This window comes from Mastigoproctus giganteus, chromosome 6, assembly GCF_048544385.1.
Source record: "Mastigoproctus giganteus isolate SK-2022 chromosome 6, ASM4854438v1, whole genome shotgun sequence".
Lineage (NCBI taxonomy): Eukaryota > Metazoa > Arthropoda > Arachnida > Uropygi > Thelyphonidae > Mastigoproctus > Mastigoproctus giganteus.
The window spans coordinates 105,047,614-105,064,560 of NC_143580.1; the positions used below are offsets into that span (position 1 = coordinate 105,047,614).

General features: G+C 36.6%; 1 protein-coding gene across 1 annotated transcript in view; it reads right to left on the reverse strand.

The window, feature by feature from the left end:
• The window catches only part of LOC150084486 (protein kinase C-binding protein NELL1-like), a 512,402-nt gene that overhangs the window by 177,368 nt on the left and 318,087 nt on the right, over positions 1–16,947 (reverse strand). The window contains exon 11 of the mRNA XM_090375239.1: positions 11,429–11,540. Coding sequence (XP_090231365.1) covers positions 11,429–11,540 — 112 coding nt within the window. The remainder of the gene's footprint in view (positions 1–11,428; positions 11,541–16,947) is intronic.

A 16,947-nucleotide genomic window follows, 5' to 3' on the forward strand; every position in this document is an offset into this window, starting at 1 on the left:
TTAAATTTATTTAACCTATCAACTTCCACTGCGACAGATGGAAGTTTGTTCCAGCAATTAACCACCCACTGGCTAAAGGCAAATTTCCGCACATCTATTCTGTCTTTTCTTAATTTTAATTTATGCCCCTTTAGGTTCGTAATCTGAATAAGTGGAAGGATCCCATCAGAATTCAGCATGCTCAACCCATTCAAAGCCTTATACACCTCAATCAGATCACCGCGCAGTTGCGTAGTCTCTAGCCACTGCAATTTGCAGAACTTAAGCCTCTCTTGGTAAGAGGATCCCTTCATTCCCCTCACCAATCGTGTTGCTCTTCTCTGTACACGCTCAAACAAATCTACATCCTTCCTAAAATGAGGCCTCCAGACCTGTACGCAGTACTCAAGGCGTGGCCTGACCATTGCCTTATACAGAGGGACAATCACCTCCTTTTCCCTGCTAGCAAAATTCCTATATATCATTGACAAAACCCCATGACCTGCACTGGCAGCCTATCTGCATTTCTCAGAAAACTTCATATCTGACTGCACAATTACTCCCAGGTCTTTTTCATTTTCTACCACCTTAAGTGTAGTACCACACAGTTGGTACATTTCTCTGGGGTTACTTCTGCCTATATGCAGTACTTTGCATTTGTCAAGGTTAAACTTCAGTTGCCACTTCTATGCCCAAATTATCTAGATCCTGTTGCAATAGCACACTGCCATTACTGTCATTAACAACCCTGCCAACCTTTGTATCATCTGCAAACTTCGACACTAAGCCTGATATACCTTCATCAATATCATTGATAAATATACAAAACAACAGTGGACCCAAAACTGAACCCTGTGGGACTCCACTAATAACATTAGTCCACGAAGAGCAGGCACCCATTAATTACCACCCTCTATCTTCTCCCACTCAACCATCCTTTTATCCATTGTAGCAACTTACCCTTAATACCATTCTGTTCCAATTTGTACAATAGTCTTCCATGTGCAACAGTGTCAAAAGCTTTCCTGAAATCCAAATATATGATATCAAAATTATTTTTCGCATCCAGTTCCTTTGTGACGAAATCATAATATCCTATCAAATTTGTCAGACAAGACTTTCCCTTAACAAACCCATGCTCTGTCTGACTTATTGCTGCAGCCTTGTCTAGATGATCCTGCAATGCATCTTTAACCAGTGCCCCCATTATTTTACCCGGAACAGAAGTTAAACTAACTGGTCTGTAATTACTCTTGTCACCCTTCGATCCCCCTTTGTCAATTGGGGATACATTTGCACATCTCCAGTCCTTGCGGACCTCCCTTGAGTCCAAGGATGCTTTCATAATTATGGCTAATGGTTTGCTTAGTTGCTTTGCCACCTCCTTTAATATAACTGGATAGATCCCATCCACCCCAGGTGCCTTTCTTATGTTTAACTTCAACAATTTCTCCTCCACTTTGCTCTCAGTTATTACAAAATCATTAAGCACCCTGCTACAATTTGATAACCTTCTGCCATTTTCAAACCTTAATAACTCATGTGTGAATGTAGATGCAAAATACTCATTCAGTTTGTTTGCTATCTGAGCAGGATCATCAACAGCTGAACCATTGATATCCAGTGGACCAATCAGATTCATCCCCTTCCTTTTAGAGTTTATATTAGTAAAGAAATCTTTGCTGTTTTTCTTAGCATCTTTTGCCAAAGATTTCTCGTAATCTGCCTTTGCCTGCCTAACCTCCTTTGTGACCCGATTACAGACTAGCTTATATCTGCCATAGGCTTCTGAGTCACTTGATAATTTATATGCATACCATGCATTTTTCTTCTCTGGCACAAGTCTCATTAGTTCATTTGATAACCAATTAGGCCTGAACCTTGAACAATATTTCTTAATAGGTATGAAACTTTTAGTAGCATCCACGATTAATTCCTTGAATGCTTCCCACTTAGAATTTACTGTTGGTAACATCGTCAGTTGATCCCCCTGTACAGAATTTAAAAACTGTCTGAGACAACTGTACTTGCCTTTAAAAAAGCAAAAACCCTTTCCTTTACCCCTGATGGTAATTATATCTTTAAGTAAATCCCACATCAGTACACTGTGATCACTGCCACCTAGTGGTTCCTTTATCTGCAAATTCTTAATACACATCTTAATAGCGCAACTGTGGCCAATTCTGTCATACTAATACAACTAAGCAGAAGGAAATGTACTATTATATTAACTTCCCAAGTAAAGTAACAAAGAATAAGTTGTGATTTATGTGACATGGATTCATAATGCCTGATTCAGTGGGCTGACTTTAATTACTATTTCATCTAATTTGTCTGATATAATATCCTCTTTTATAATAGAGTATTACTTGACCTTTTTTTTTTTTTTTTTTTAATGTTCTGTCATATTTTGGAGAGCATTCATGTGAATGCCTCTAACGTAAGCAAAATTAGGAACATTACTTTCCTTTTCACTGTTGTCCACATGTAGTTTGCCATTACTGATTATAGATTAAATAAATAATCAGAAAGTAAATACAATAAATCAAGGGAAGGGGAAAAAAAAAAAAAAAACACTTACATATTAATGCTGAAACATCCAAGTTATATTACATTCTACAATTAATTTTCATTAGCAGACCAGAATAATATTGTTCCAGCTGTTGCTAGAATAGAGGTTTAATAATTCAAGGAGTACTATGACCAATCTGAGACTGAGACTGTAGCTTTTGAAGTGGTAAGTGGCATGGTATTTAAAAAAAAAAAAAAAAACTGTGTTTCTACCCTGTACACATGAAAGATGTTTTATTTTATGTGAAAACATCTTTGACAAAAATCAAAACCATTTAAATTTTTAAAATCGAACAGCTAGAACCGAAGTTATAAACAATGTAAATTTTATGCTCGCACCCACTATTTACTCTACCGAATCAACATTAGTTTTGAGCTTGCATCATTATCATCATTTAGGAAGTGATATCATCTGTGTCATTTCTGTTTTGCATTTTAGTTACCAATCGGTTTTACTTCAGTCCGAAATATTTAGTAGGTGCCACCAAAAATGTTTCACATCAAAAAAAGCTTAGTAGTCATAAAATGATTGTTTGTAGATATGTGAAAAGGTCAATTAAATTGGCATCATCCCCAGTAATATTGCTTAGGTTTACTGGTTCTTGCAATTTAGAAAGGGATCAAAAGAAAAGGGATCCTATCAGTATGATAATGACCACATTTCAGGAAAATATCATAGTAAATATGGCTGACAGTCCAAAACTAGGTTTTGGTACTGCCAGTATATAAGAATGATAACGGGAGTTTGAAAATGTGTGTGTTCAGTAAAAGATTCGATTGAAAAAGGTCATCAATGAGGATAATGATTTTTGATCTAAATGTTGGAGCATTAAGTAATATACCCCATCAAGGTCTGGAAGCAAGCAGCACTTTTCCTCAAGTTGGTAACCGACTGCTGAATTCAAACACTGTAAATAGTTGACATTAAAGCAGAGAACAGATGTCAGCAAAAATCAGCTTGGATTATAGTAATTGTGCAGTAAATGAAGTTATAAACAGCCAGCATAATTCCTCTAATTTGTGTCCTCAGTGTGCAAAATGAATATTGTTTTGGATGCTTACCTTATGTGGTTGCATGGCAGGGGGTGTCATAGAACAATGAGCCCAGCAGCAAATCCTGCAGAAAAAAAAACTCCCCTAATAACATTAGTCCAAGAATAGCAATGTCCATTGATAACCACTCAACCATCCCTTTATTTGTAACAGTAACTTTCCCTTAATGCCACACTGCTCCTATTTGTACAGCAGTCTTATCAAAAGTTTTCCTGAAATCCAAATATATGATATCAAAATTAATTTTCTGCATCCAGTTCCTTTGTCACTGCATCATAGAATTCAATCAAATTGGTCAGACAAATTTCCCTTTAATAAACCCATGCTCTGACTGAAGTATAACTGCCCTCCTGTCTAGATGGTCCTGCATTACTTCTTTAACCAATGACTCCATTATTTTTCTTGGAACAGAAGTTAAACAATCAGGTCTGTAATCACTCATGTCACCCTTTGGTCTCCATTTGTGAAATGGAGATGCATTCACACATATTCAGGCTGTAGGGACCTCCTCTGAATTCAGAGATGCTCCCATAATAATGGCTAAGAGTTTGCTTACCACCTATGCTGCTTCCCTTAATATGATTGGATAGTTCCCATCCACCCCACGTGCCTTTTTTGATGTGGAAACGTCTCTGGTGGCACCTACTAAATAGTTAGGACCAGTGCTTTTTTTGGGACAGTACGCAATGGTACAGTGTACCAGAACCTTTATTAACAGTGATGTGTGACATTTGGATGCAGTACACTTTGAAATTTGTAATATTCCGTAAATTTTTTTCACATTTACCTGCTATTCAAATAAGCTTAAAGTTATTTAACTAAATTTGCATTTATTGCTGTTTATTGTTAAGATATTTTCTATATAAGACTATAACCATTTTTAGAATTCTAAATCACTCAACTGGACCTCTGTTTAACGAACTCCTTTTATAGCAAATTTTTTTGAATTCTCCTTAGAAGTTACATTTAAAATACAGTAGTTTCCGTTGAACGAAGAAAATTTTCATATAATGAACAGATTTAGGACAGACTTAACTCAGTATGCACTGTTCACATTTTTGGCCTTCAGGCAATTTAGGCAATTAGTGCTGCTGCACGAATTAAGAGAGCTAACAGAATTACCATTCTACAACTTAGTTGTACTCTTAAAACCTATCTGACCACCTGTCCTACATACGGACAAGTTGCACTGGTCAACAGTGAGCAGATCAAGGGGTATTCCCGATGCTGACAATGGGCTTTGGTCAACCTTCTACTGCAGTGGTGTCCAACCTTTTCCTGTACACGGGCCATATTCAAAAAAATTCAAAGTTAGATTTCTCTCATGGTACACACTGAGCGATTCGAAAAAAATTAGTGTGTTACATTTTCCATAACTTGTTACATGTAAATCTTGTTACATGTAACAAGATTTACATGTAACAAAAGGCACAAAATGTGATATAGTTGTACATGTTGGCACTAATGATATTAAGAATAGGAGACTGCTGGAATCACTTAACAAGTGCAGGTCACTGTTGAAAAAAAGCCGTGAATTAGGGTTGAATTTGAAAGTGTCTGCAATTCTGCCCAAACACATGATAGGAGGGAGTATATGATGAGAGGCTTGTCGATCAATTCAGCCCTGGAAAGATTGTGCAAGGCTCAAGGGGCAGAACTTTTTTCAGCCTGGTCTGTACTTGTTAACAGGAGAGACTGCTTCTACAGGGATGGGATACACTTAAATAGAAAAGGTGCAAGAATATTTGCTGATGCTATCGAGGCAGTGTTAGGTGAGTCGGAAAACTGCTAGCTTGGGGGAATACAAGGATTAACAGGCAGAGGTGAAAGTGATTCTTGCACTGCTTCTACTGGAATGAGCAGCAGCCTGGAAAACAAGATGCAGGATATTTCAGAGACTGCTGGGAGACATTACGGTACAAGTAAACACATGGGTTGTCTTAGGGTAGCTAAGAATAGGAACAGGTGCATGTATACTTGCATGTACACCAATGCTAGCAGTTTGGTAAATAAATTTGAGGTATTGCTCAAAAAATCAAAGGCAGATATTGTTGGATTTTATCACAGATGTGGTGTCACACAGATATAAGAAATGCAGAACTGGAATTTGGGGAGTACAATGTGTACAACAAGGATAGGAAGAGAGAAGGGGTTATGCTATTAGTTAAGAAACACATAAAATCCAGGGAAGTGAAGCCAGTTGACATTGCTGGACAGTGCAGTGTCGAGTCAGTTTGGTGTGACATAAGCATAGGGAGATCAAAATTGAGAGTAGGAGTGTGCTATAGGCCTAATGACTCTGATGAGTATAATAAGAAACTGTGCAGGGAAATAGAGTGAGCCAGTAAATCAGAGAGTCTTATAATGAGGGATTTTAATTTCCCAGATATTGACTGGAATTTGTAGGATGGTCACTCATACACTAGCAAGGCTTTTTTGGATTTATTGAACGATTGTTTTCTACATCAGCATTTTCAGGAGACAACTAGAGAGAGTAATACTCTTGGTCTGATTATCAGTAGTGATTCTTCATGCATTAAGAATCTGCAGATAAAGAAACCACCATTTGGCAGTGATCACAGTGTGCTGAAGTGGGATTGACTCAAAGAGGTAACTACCATAATGGGTTAAGGGAAGGGTTTTTGCTTTCGTAAAGGCGACTACAATGGTCTGAGACAGTATTTAAATTCTGTACAGTGGGATCAACTGATGATGTTACCAACAGCACATTCAAAACGGGAAGCATTCAAAGAACTTATTTTGGAAGCTACTAGGCTTTACATACCAACTAAGAAATATTGTTCAAGATTTAGGCCTAAATGGATATCAGATGAACTAATGAGACATATGGCAGAGAAGAAAAATGCACGGGATAAATATAAATTAACGGGTGACATGGAAGCCTATGATAGATATAAGCTGGTCTGTAACCAAGTCACAAAGGAGATTAGGAAGGCAAAGGCAGATTATGAGAAATCCTTGGCAAAGGATGCAAAGAAAAACAGAAAGGAGTTCTTTACCTATGTAAACTCTAGAAGGAAAGGGATGAATCAGATTGGTACACTAGATGCTGATGGTTCAACAGTTGAGGATCCTGGTCAGGTGGCTAACAATCTGAACAAGTATTTTGCATCTACATTCACACATGAGGAGTTATCCAGGAAGGGGAATGCCAAAGGTGAAGTAAACTCTGGCAGTGAGCTAGATGATTTTGTAATAACTGAGAGGAATGTGGAGGAGAAATTGTTGAAGATAAACATAAAAAAGGCACCGGTGGTGGATGGGATCTATCCAGTTATATTAAAGGAGGCAGCAAAGGAAGTAAGTGAACCCTTAGCCATAATTATGAGAGCTTCTTTGGACTCAGCAGAGGTACCCATAGACTGGAGATGTGCAAATGTGACCCCAATTCAAAAAACAGGATAAAAGGCTGACACAAATAATTATAGACCTGTGAGTTTAACTTCTGTTCCAGGAAAATTAATGGAGGCACTGGTTAAAGAAGCACTGCAGGATCATCTAGACAAGACTTCAGTTATAGCTCGGACACAGCATGGTTTTGTTGAGGGAAAGTCTTGCCTGACCAATTTTATTGAATATTATGATGCAGTCACAAAAGAACTGGATGCAGGGAATAACTTTTGATATTATATATTTGGATCTTAGAAAGGCTTTTGATACTGTTGCACATAGAAGGCTGCTGCACAAATTGGAGCAGTGTGGCATTGGAGGCAAATTGCTGCTATGGATAAACGGATGGTTGAGGGGGAGAAGACAGAGTGGTGATCAATGGACACTGCTCATTGTGGACTAATGTTATTAGTGGAGTCCCTCAGGGTTCAGTGTTTGGTCCATTGTTGTTTTCTGTATTTATAAATGATATTGATGATGGTATATCAAGCTTAATGTCCAGGTTTGCAGACGATACGAAGGTTGGCAGGGTTGTCAAGGACACTACTGACACTATGCTTCTGCAACAGGATCTGGAAAGGTTGAGCAGATGGGCTGAGAGGTGGCAAATGAAGTTTAACATTGACAAATGTAAAGTACTACATATGGGAAACAGCAACCCCAGAGCAACGTATCAACTCTGTGGTACTACACTGACAGTGGTAGAGAATGAAAAGGACCTGGGGGTAATTGTGCAGGCAGATATGCAGTTCTTTGTGCAGTGCAGACGGGCTGCAAGAGTAGCTCATGGTGTCTTGTCAGTGATATACAGGAATTTTTCTAGCAGTGATAAGGAGGTGATTATCCCCTGTATAATGCAATGATCAGGCCATACCTTGAGTACTGTATACAGGTCTGGAGGCCTCATTTCAAGAAAGATGTAGAGCTGCTGAAACAAGTACAGAGAAGGGCAACAAGATTAGTGAGTGGAACAAAGCGTTGCTCTTACAAAGAAAGGCTTAAGTTTTGCAAATTACAGTGACTGGCAACTAGGCACCAGTGAGGTGATCTGATAGAGGTGTATAAAGCCTTGAATGGTTTGAGCATGCTCAATGCCGATGGGATTCTTCTTCTTGCTCAGAATAATCACCTGAGAGGGCATAAATTCAAATTGAGGAAAGACAGATGTAGGATAGATGTGCGGAAATTTGTCTTTAGCCAGCAGGTGGTTGGTTGGTGGAACAGACTTCCATCCCTTGTTGTGGAAGTTGATAGCCTAAATAAATTTAAGGCTCAGCTGGACTGGTATTTCGAACGAACAGAGGAGTGAAATGGGAGTGTTTTTTTTTTTTTTTTTTGGCTGATGCTGCATAAGCTTGCTTTCTTGCATCATATGCCTCTACTAATGCTAATGCTAAAATATGCAGCATTTAAGTAGATAATTCCTTCAAGTAAATTCACTCAAGTGAAATTTCATTAGTTCTTATGAAAGTTTATTATTTTTTAATTTAAGCAGATGGAGAATAGTTTGAGTTTGATTTGAGTTTTATTGGTCCATTAGCAACAGAGGTTATAATGCACCAAAAACTTCATATAGAGAAAATATGAGTTGAGATTTCAGCAGCCAATAGCAACAAGTCACCACATTAAGATACATCTATATACAGTACCATGTATAAAGATTAAAATATATGGTACATTGTATAAAGTACATAGAATAATGTATGAAAAACAAAGTATAAAATTTATTTCGAAATCATTAAATTTTAAATTTGACAGTGCATGTTCAGATATTTTAAAAATAACTCTTGAATGATCATTGTTGGATAAATGATCATTGTTGGATAATCTGAATGAGTCTCAGTTAGTTGTCTAATAGTGATAAAAGATAATTTTTATTTTATGAAAACCCCAAGCACAAGCAGTATTGGAACCTATAGTGCTTAATATTCTTGAGAAGATTAACATTTGACTTTAACATCTGAGAAGATTAACATGAGAACATTGTAAAAGGATGATGGCTGGTTGCAGCACGTTTGGACTGGTTTGGAAGAGGGAGTGGGAATTATAGAAGCCAATTCAGAACAGTTCCCATGGAATCTATAGAAAAGGCATGCAGCAGAAACAACATCTGTGAGACCGAGTCTCCTTAAAACCTCTCTGAGACTTCTAGATGCGTCACTAATTAATCTAACTGCCCTCTTTTGAATGCAATTTAGAAGCTCTGAGAGGTTTTAGGGAGACTGCCCCAGATGTAAGAATATCTTATGGTAGAGCAGATTTGCAATTTGTACAGAGTGAGCAGCTGTTTGGAAGAAAAGTGATGCCAAGAGCAAAAGAGAAACCCCAGTTTTTTTAGATGCAGAGGAAGTAATGTCTGTGATGTGCTTATGCCTAGAAAGATTAGAAGTCAGAGTAATCAAGAGTGCCCACCTCTGATGGTATACTCCACCTTGTCAAGGTGGGGGGGGGGGGCTTGTGTGCCTTGATGACCCAGAGAGCTAAGTTGGCGGTAGCTTAGCTACTGGTAGGGCCGCCCAAGTTGGATAGGTCAAAGGGTAGGGGCCAGACTAAGAGAGACACCCTGGTCCTCCAGGTTGGGGGTTGCTGCAACAGGATAGCTTCTCATTCAGCATAAAAAATACACAACTGCTAAATGACCTACAAGTGGAAATGAAAATGGACTGCACTTTTGGAAACGATTCAGCAAATGGAAAAGGACAATGATTTTGGGATGCTGGAATATTCAAGGTCTTTCAACTAAAAAGAAACTTTCTCCCAGATGAACTGCAAAAATTCAATTTAGACATTGTGTTCAGGAGACAAAGAAAAAGGGATGTAGAGAGGAAATAATGGGAAAATATTACAATTTTTGAAGTGGAGTCGATAAGAGTAAAAGAGTAAGAGCAGGAGTTTCTATTGCTGTTAAAAAGAAATTGAGACAATATCAAAAATTGGAAATTTATTAATGAAAGAATGATCTCATTGGATCTGACGTGTGGGAGAGAAATATCTATTTTGGGAATATATGCCCCAACTAATGACACTGCTGATACCTCAAAGGATGAATTTTGGGAGGATCTGAGAGAACTAATAGAAAAAATCCCTTAGAATAAAGAGATGTTTTTAATGGGGAATTTCAATGCAAGAGTAGGAACTGAGAAAAATAGCAAAGTTATTGGAAGATTCAGAGAGAAAAAGAGGAACAATAACGGAGATAGACTATCGAACCTGAAAGTGCTAGGTGTAGGGATCATTCTCCGAAGTTAGTACTTAATAAACTAAAAATTTGTGTAATTTCGCATGTAGTTTAATGTTATTTCTTAACATTTTATATATTGAACAGTTGAAATTTTGGTGGGTTCTCTATACCAGTGGTTCCCAACCTTTTGTCACTCAAGTCACACTTTGATTTAAAAAAGGCTATATTCACGCCTAAAAAGTAAATGCCATCAAATTTAAGGACTTTTTACCCAATCTCATGACACATTAAAGTATCGGGACACATCGGTTGGGAACCACTGCTTTAAACTATTATTTATTAAGATAACACTTATACTATAAACAAATTTAACTATTTGAATTTAAATATTTATACTGGTACATCAATACACAAATGATTCAAGCATGCACACATGCAGTAGTATGCAGTCACATTATATACAGTACATATTGTTAATCATTCACTGATAAGTATGATCAAAGTCATTTCCTCTTTCTCTAGGTTGAAAACAGAATTGCATAATGAACCTTCTCAACCAGACATCACTAAATCACCATATCTATACTGAAAAAAAAAAAAAAAAAAAAAACGGAACCTTAAAAGTGAACCACAAGTAAATAGTGAACAATTTAACCTGAATAAGTGTCACAATGATAAACTGCAGTTCAGTATTTTGTATCATTTAGTACTGAGTCGATCTGACACATATTGTGGCAGTCGTATTTTCATTTCTCTCATATAAATGCATGCACACATGCACACACATACAGAGATTATACATAAAATAAACAAACTATATAATAAAAACACAAAAAAAGTAGGTTGGTTGCTTGCTTGCTTTAGGATTTTATGGTGCATTAGTATCTAAGGCTATAATGTGCCAGACAAAAAAAAATATATATATATAAATAATGATATGCAAATCTAATATGCATGAATTTAGAATTTGTATTAGTCTATTTAAATAATTTTATCTGTTTAACTTTTGTTAAATTTTTTTGCATAAATAACTTTCCTCACTACATGGTTGTTCTGAAACCACAACAACCCATCCCCACCTGGGTATCCTTTCTTATACTAGTTGACATCAGGAAAATCTTCTAGACATAATTAAAAGTTCAAGTGAATCTATGAGGAATGACAAAAAAGATATTCATTCTGTTATTTGTATATTTATGAAGTACTGATTGTAGGTAATGAAAGTATTCTCACCTGGACAAAATCTGCAACATTCACCAGGAACACTGAACTGTTCACGTTCAGAACATGTCAAAGGAGGGCACATTGTCTTTGAATCAATGCGACGGCACTGCATACTTCCATCCTGCAAAAGAAATTTGAATACACCCATAACAAATTTAAAAACAGCAATAATACATTTAGTTATTAGAGATATACATTTGGTTATTGTTTAAATATTTTATTTAAATACTATAAATATGATTCAGAGAACATGGTACAGTTGCAACAGTACCAGATGGAAAAAATTACATTGAACACTGCAATGACCAAGAGTAAGTGTACTTTCATCAGATCTATAGTATTTATGTAGTTTAATCAGGCAGATTATGAGAAATCTTTGGCAAAGAATGCTAAGAAAAACAGCAAGGACCTCTTTACTTATGTAAACTTTAAAGGAAGGGGATGAATCAGATTGCTCCACTTGATATCGATGGTTCAACTGTTGATGATCCTGATCAGATAGTTGATAGTCTGAATAAGTATTTTGTATCTACGTTAACTCTCATGAGGAGTTATTCAAGGAGGAAAGGGCATTAGCAGATGTTTATCAAACTAATGGGGAGTTAAATGATTTTGCAATAATTGAGAGCAAAGTGGAGATGAAATTGTTGAAGTTAAACATAAGAAAGACACCTGGGGTGGATAGGATCTATCTAGTTATATTAAAGGTGGTGGCAAAGCAAGTTGTTGTTGTTTGTTTGTTATTTGGTTTTTAGGAGCATTAGCAACTAAGGCCATATTGCTCCGGGAATATGTGGTGGTCATTCCCTGACCTTTCCGCATCCTCCGTATTTGGTGGTGAGAGGCTTGAATCCCGGTCTAATCAAGAAGCATGTGCTACACACTGCTGCTCCTTCCCACCTGGCTACGGAGGTCCGGCAAAGCAAATAAGCAAACCATAATTATGAGAGCATCCTTGGACTCGGGAGAAGCGCCCACAGACTGAAGATGTACAAATCTTTCCACAATTCACAAAAAGGGATCTAAGGGTGACAAAAGTAATTACAGACCAGTTAATTTAACTTCTGTTCCGGGTAAAATAATGGAGTCACTGGTTAAAGATGCATTGCAGGATCATCTAGACAAAACTGAAGTAATAATTCAGACACAGCATGGGTTTGTTAAGGATAATTTGAGCAGTATGATATTAAGGGTAAGTTGCTACAATGGATAAAAGGGTGGTTGAGTGGGAGAAGACAGAGTGGTAATCAATGGATGCTGCTCTTCACAGACTAATGTTATTAGTGGAGTCCCACAGGGTTCGGTGTTGAGCACACTGTTGTTTTGTATATTTATCAAGGATATTGATGAGGGTATATCAGGCTTAGTGTCAAAGATTGCAGATGATACAAAAGTTGGCAGGATTTTTAATGACAGTAATGGCAGTGTGCTACTGCAAACAGGAGCTAGAAAATTTGGGCAGATAGGCTGAGAAGTGGTAACTGAAATTTAACATTGACAAATGCAAAATACTGCATATGGGTAGATGTAACCCCAAAGGAACATACCAACTGTGTGGCACTACACTTAAGGTGGTAGAAAATGAAAGACCTGGGAGTGATTATGCAGGCAGATATGAAGGTTCTAAGCAATGCAGACAGGCTGCCAGAGCAGGTCACGCAGTACTGTCAATGATATACAGGAATTTTGCTAGCAGGGAAAAGGAGGTGATTATCCCTTTGTGATTATCCCTCAAGGCAATGGTCAGGCCATGCCTTGAGTACTGCATACAGGTCTGGAGCCCTCATTTTAGGAAGGATGTAGAGTTGCTTGAGCATGTACAGAGATGGGCAACAAGACTGGCGAGGGGACAAAGGGATCCCCGTACCAAGAGAGGCTTAAGTTCTGCAAATTGCAGCAGCTGGAGACTAGGCACCTGCAAGGTGATCGGATTGAGGTGTATAAGGCCTTGAATTGGTTGAGCATGCCGAATTCTGATGGAATTCTTCCGCTTGCTCAAATTACAAATCTGAGGGAGCATAAATTCAAATTGAGGAAAGACAGTTGTAGAATAGATGTGCAGAAATTTGCCTTTAGGCAGCGGGTGGTTAATTGCTGGAATAAACTTCCATCTGTCATTATTATTATTAGCTATATGGTGCAAGGAAGCCTGGGGCTTATGCTGCACCAGCCAAAAAAAAAAAAATTTCCTGAGTTACCACAAGAGAGAGTCAAAAGTAGAAGGGAATCACCAAGAAGGAGAAGAGTGATGATATCCAGCTCAGGACCCTGGATAGTTTAAATTCAAAGAAGAACTGCACAAACTTTTAGAGGGTATGGATGTGTGAAAGTTTTTTTTTTTTTTTTTTTGGCTGATGCTACATAAGCTCATGCACTTGCATCACATGCCTGTATTACTACTACTAATCTGAAAGGTTATATTTTAATTACTTTTTAACATTTCTATATATATATATATATATATATATATATATATTTTTTTTTTTTTTTTTTTTATTACTCCAGAACATCCTAAGCCTTACAGAGGAGGAATATAACAGTAATAGTACAGGTCTATTTACAGTTAATATACAATGTGAATATTCAAAGTCAAATGTGAATATTCAAAGTCAAATGTGAATATACAAGGTCAATATATACAATGGAATATCATATTTTACAAGCAATTTGCATTTAGGTAAAGCTGGGATGACAGAGATATTTGTATTTCTAACTCCTTCGTTGTTATATCTTCTTGTTTGCTCATAATTTATATTTACTTTGTGTGAATTTTATTATTATAGTTCTCCATTTTTTTGTATTATTTCTTATTATTTTATTTTTTTTAAATTAATTTGTTAATTGAAATATCCATAAATAAAATTACATGTTTATTATTTCATTTATTATTATTATTATTTAAGTAATCATTTATTCTCATTTTCTAATTACTTGATTGTTATGCAATTGTTTTTTGTTGGTATTGATATCTTCAGCTAAAATATCAATGTTGGATTCGTTTAGCAATCTTGCAGTTCTATTGAAATAGTTGAATTTAAGATAATTAGTTCTGAACAGCTCTAGTGCCAGCATATTGTGTCTTCTCAGGGCTCTTGGAGGGCAGCTAAAGTTGATGAGATAGAGCAGCTCAGGGGTATCCAGCTTTCCAGCCACTAGATGAATCAGGAATTTGCAGTCTGCCACAGCTCTTCTTTGAGAAAGTGGTACCATCCCAAAGTGAGTGCACCAGTCATAAGATTTTGTGTCAATTTCCAACCTAGACTTGTACACTAGGAATCTGACTATGGATTTCTGAATATGTTCCAGTTTTTTTATTAGAATTTTGCTGTAAGGATTCCAGATCTGTGAGGCATATTCTAGTGTAGGGTTTAGTTTAGTTTAGTTTAGGGATCATTATGCATACTGTTTTTATGAGTTGTATGTTGGAAAAGTCAAAGCAGATTCTTTTAAGCAGCCCAATAGATTTGGAGGCCTTTGCTGTAGTCTTATGTATATGTATGTTGAAGTTTCCCTTGGCAGAAAACCATACTCCCAGATCTGAAACCTCTTGTACTTAATTAAAATTAACATAAAAATGCACAACAAGTCCTGGTAAGAACAAACAAGCAAGCAAGTTGCTAAGCATCATCAAGAAAAGAAAATGGGTATACCTGGAATTGCATAGTTCCACAGTTCATCAAAAAGGAAGAGATAGAATGAAAGAGAGGAAGTTACTAACTTGTTTGAATCCATATACAATTTGTTACCGAATTACAAATTCTAAATAGGAAGTAATTCAGTGAAGGAACCTACTAAATGGGAAGCATTTGGAAAGTAATCGTAGAAGCTATTAGGTTTTTATACCAAAAAATAATGTTCAAGGCTTAGACCTAAATGGATGTCAGATGAACTGGTGAGCCTTGTGGCAGAGAAGAAAAATGCATGGGATGCATAGAAATTATCAGGTTATACAAAAGCCTATAGCAGACAAACTATATCTGCAATCAAGTCACAAAGGTGGTTAGACAAGCTAAGGCAGATTATGAGAAGCCACCAGCAAAAGAATACAAAGAAAATCAGCAAGGACTTCTTTACCTACATAAATACTAGAAAAAAGGGAGGAGAATTACACTGGTCCACTAGATAAGAATGGTTTAAATGTTGATGATCCCACTCAGGTTGCTAACAACTGAGCAGGTATTTTACATCTACATTTACACATGAGGAATTTTTTTTTTGGAATGGGAATCCAGAAGTTTGCCAAATTATAACAGGGAAGCTATATGATTTTGTGATAACTAAGAGGAAAGTGGAAGAGAAACTGTTGAAGTTATTGTAAAAATATAAATGTGAAGGCACATGATCTATCTAATTATAATAAGGTTGGTAGCAAAATAGATTTGCTTACCACTTTCCAAAAGAGGCAGTTAGAGAGGTAAACAAACTTTTAGTCATAATTATGAGCTCGTCCTTGGATTCTGGAGATGTCCCTATGGACTGGAGATGTGTGAATGTATTCCAAATTAAAAAGGAGAAATCAATGGGTGGCATGAGTAATTACAGACTTCACAATTTCGTTTCAGTGAACCACTGCTCATAATTATTAGTTGAGAATGGAATGCACTTAAAAATGTTGGTTTAACAGAGCAAGAGACAGAGATTTATTTGTCAATTAAGCACTGATGAAAGCCATGAATGATTTGCCTTTCTGCTACTCAGAAACTCAGCATAAACTGTGCAGTTCAATTTCACCAAAAGTCAAATTTCCATAAGCATTGTGCAGCCAAAAAACTTGGGGTTCAAATTCAGTCTCGTGCTCAGAAAGTATTTTTAGTGTATTCCTTCAAAACTATCACAAAAAACCTACTAGATTGATGGAATGAATTAATTTCTGATGGTTGTGCTGTGAATAGCAATGCCTTTAAATTTTAAATATTCATATTCATGAATGATTCTCTATAGTAGATTCCAGGGTTGGCTTTGCTGTTTTCAAAAACTTAATCCGAGCTTGAATTTTTTGATATGAAATGGAATTGGTGACTCCTTGATTTTGAAGTCGAACACTTAATTCCAATAGTTCTTGAAATGTTCTGGCCAATAACATTTCACTACAAAAACTCCTCATACCTTCAGAATTGAAATTTCAAGGCTGTTCACAAGCACACAAATTTAATTCTCTTATTTTTGAAAATTGGTGGATAAGTATGATTTTTAATTGTTAATTGCAGACTTGAAATCTTATTTAAACATATTACTGTCCAAAGAAAGTAATGTGCAAATGTGAAAACAATGTGCAAATCAAGTCTATGATTTGCACATGCTAAAATGATCAAGCCATCACATGCTAAAATGATCAAATTTTCACTCAAGAAGTCATCCACAAAAAAAAAAAAAAAAAAAAACATAGAAGTACTGAAAAACTTAACAATGTGTTTAAAAAGAGCAGGCCAGTAAATCAGAATGTCTTCTAATGGGGGATTTTAACTTTCCAGATATTGACTGGAACTTGAGTTGGTCACTCGCATGCTAGCAAGACTTTTGTGAATTTA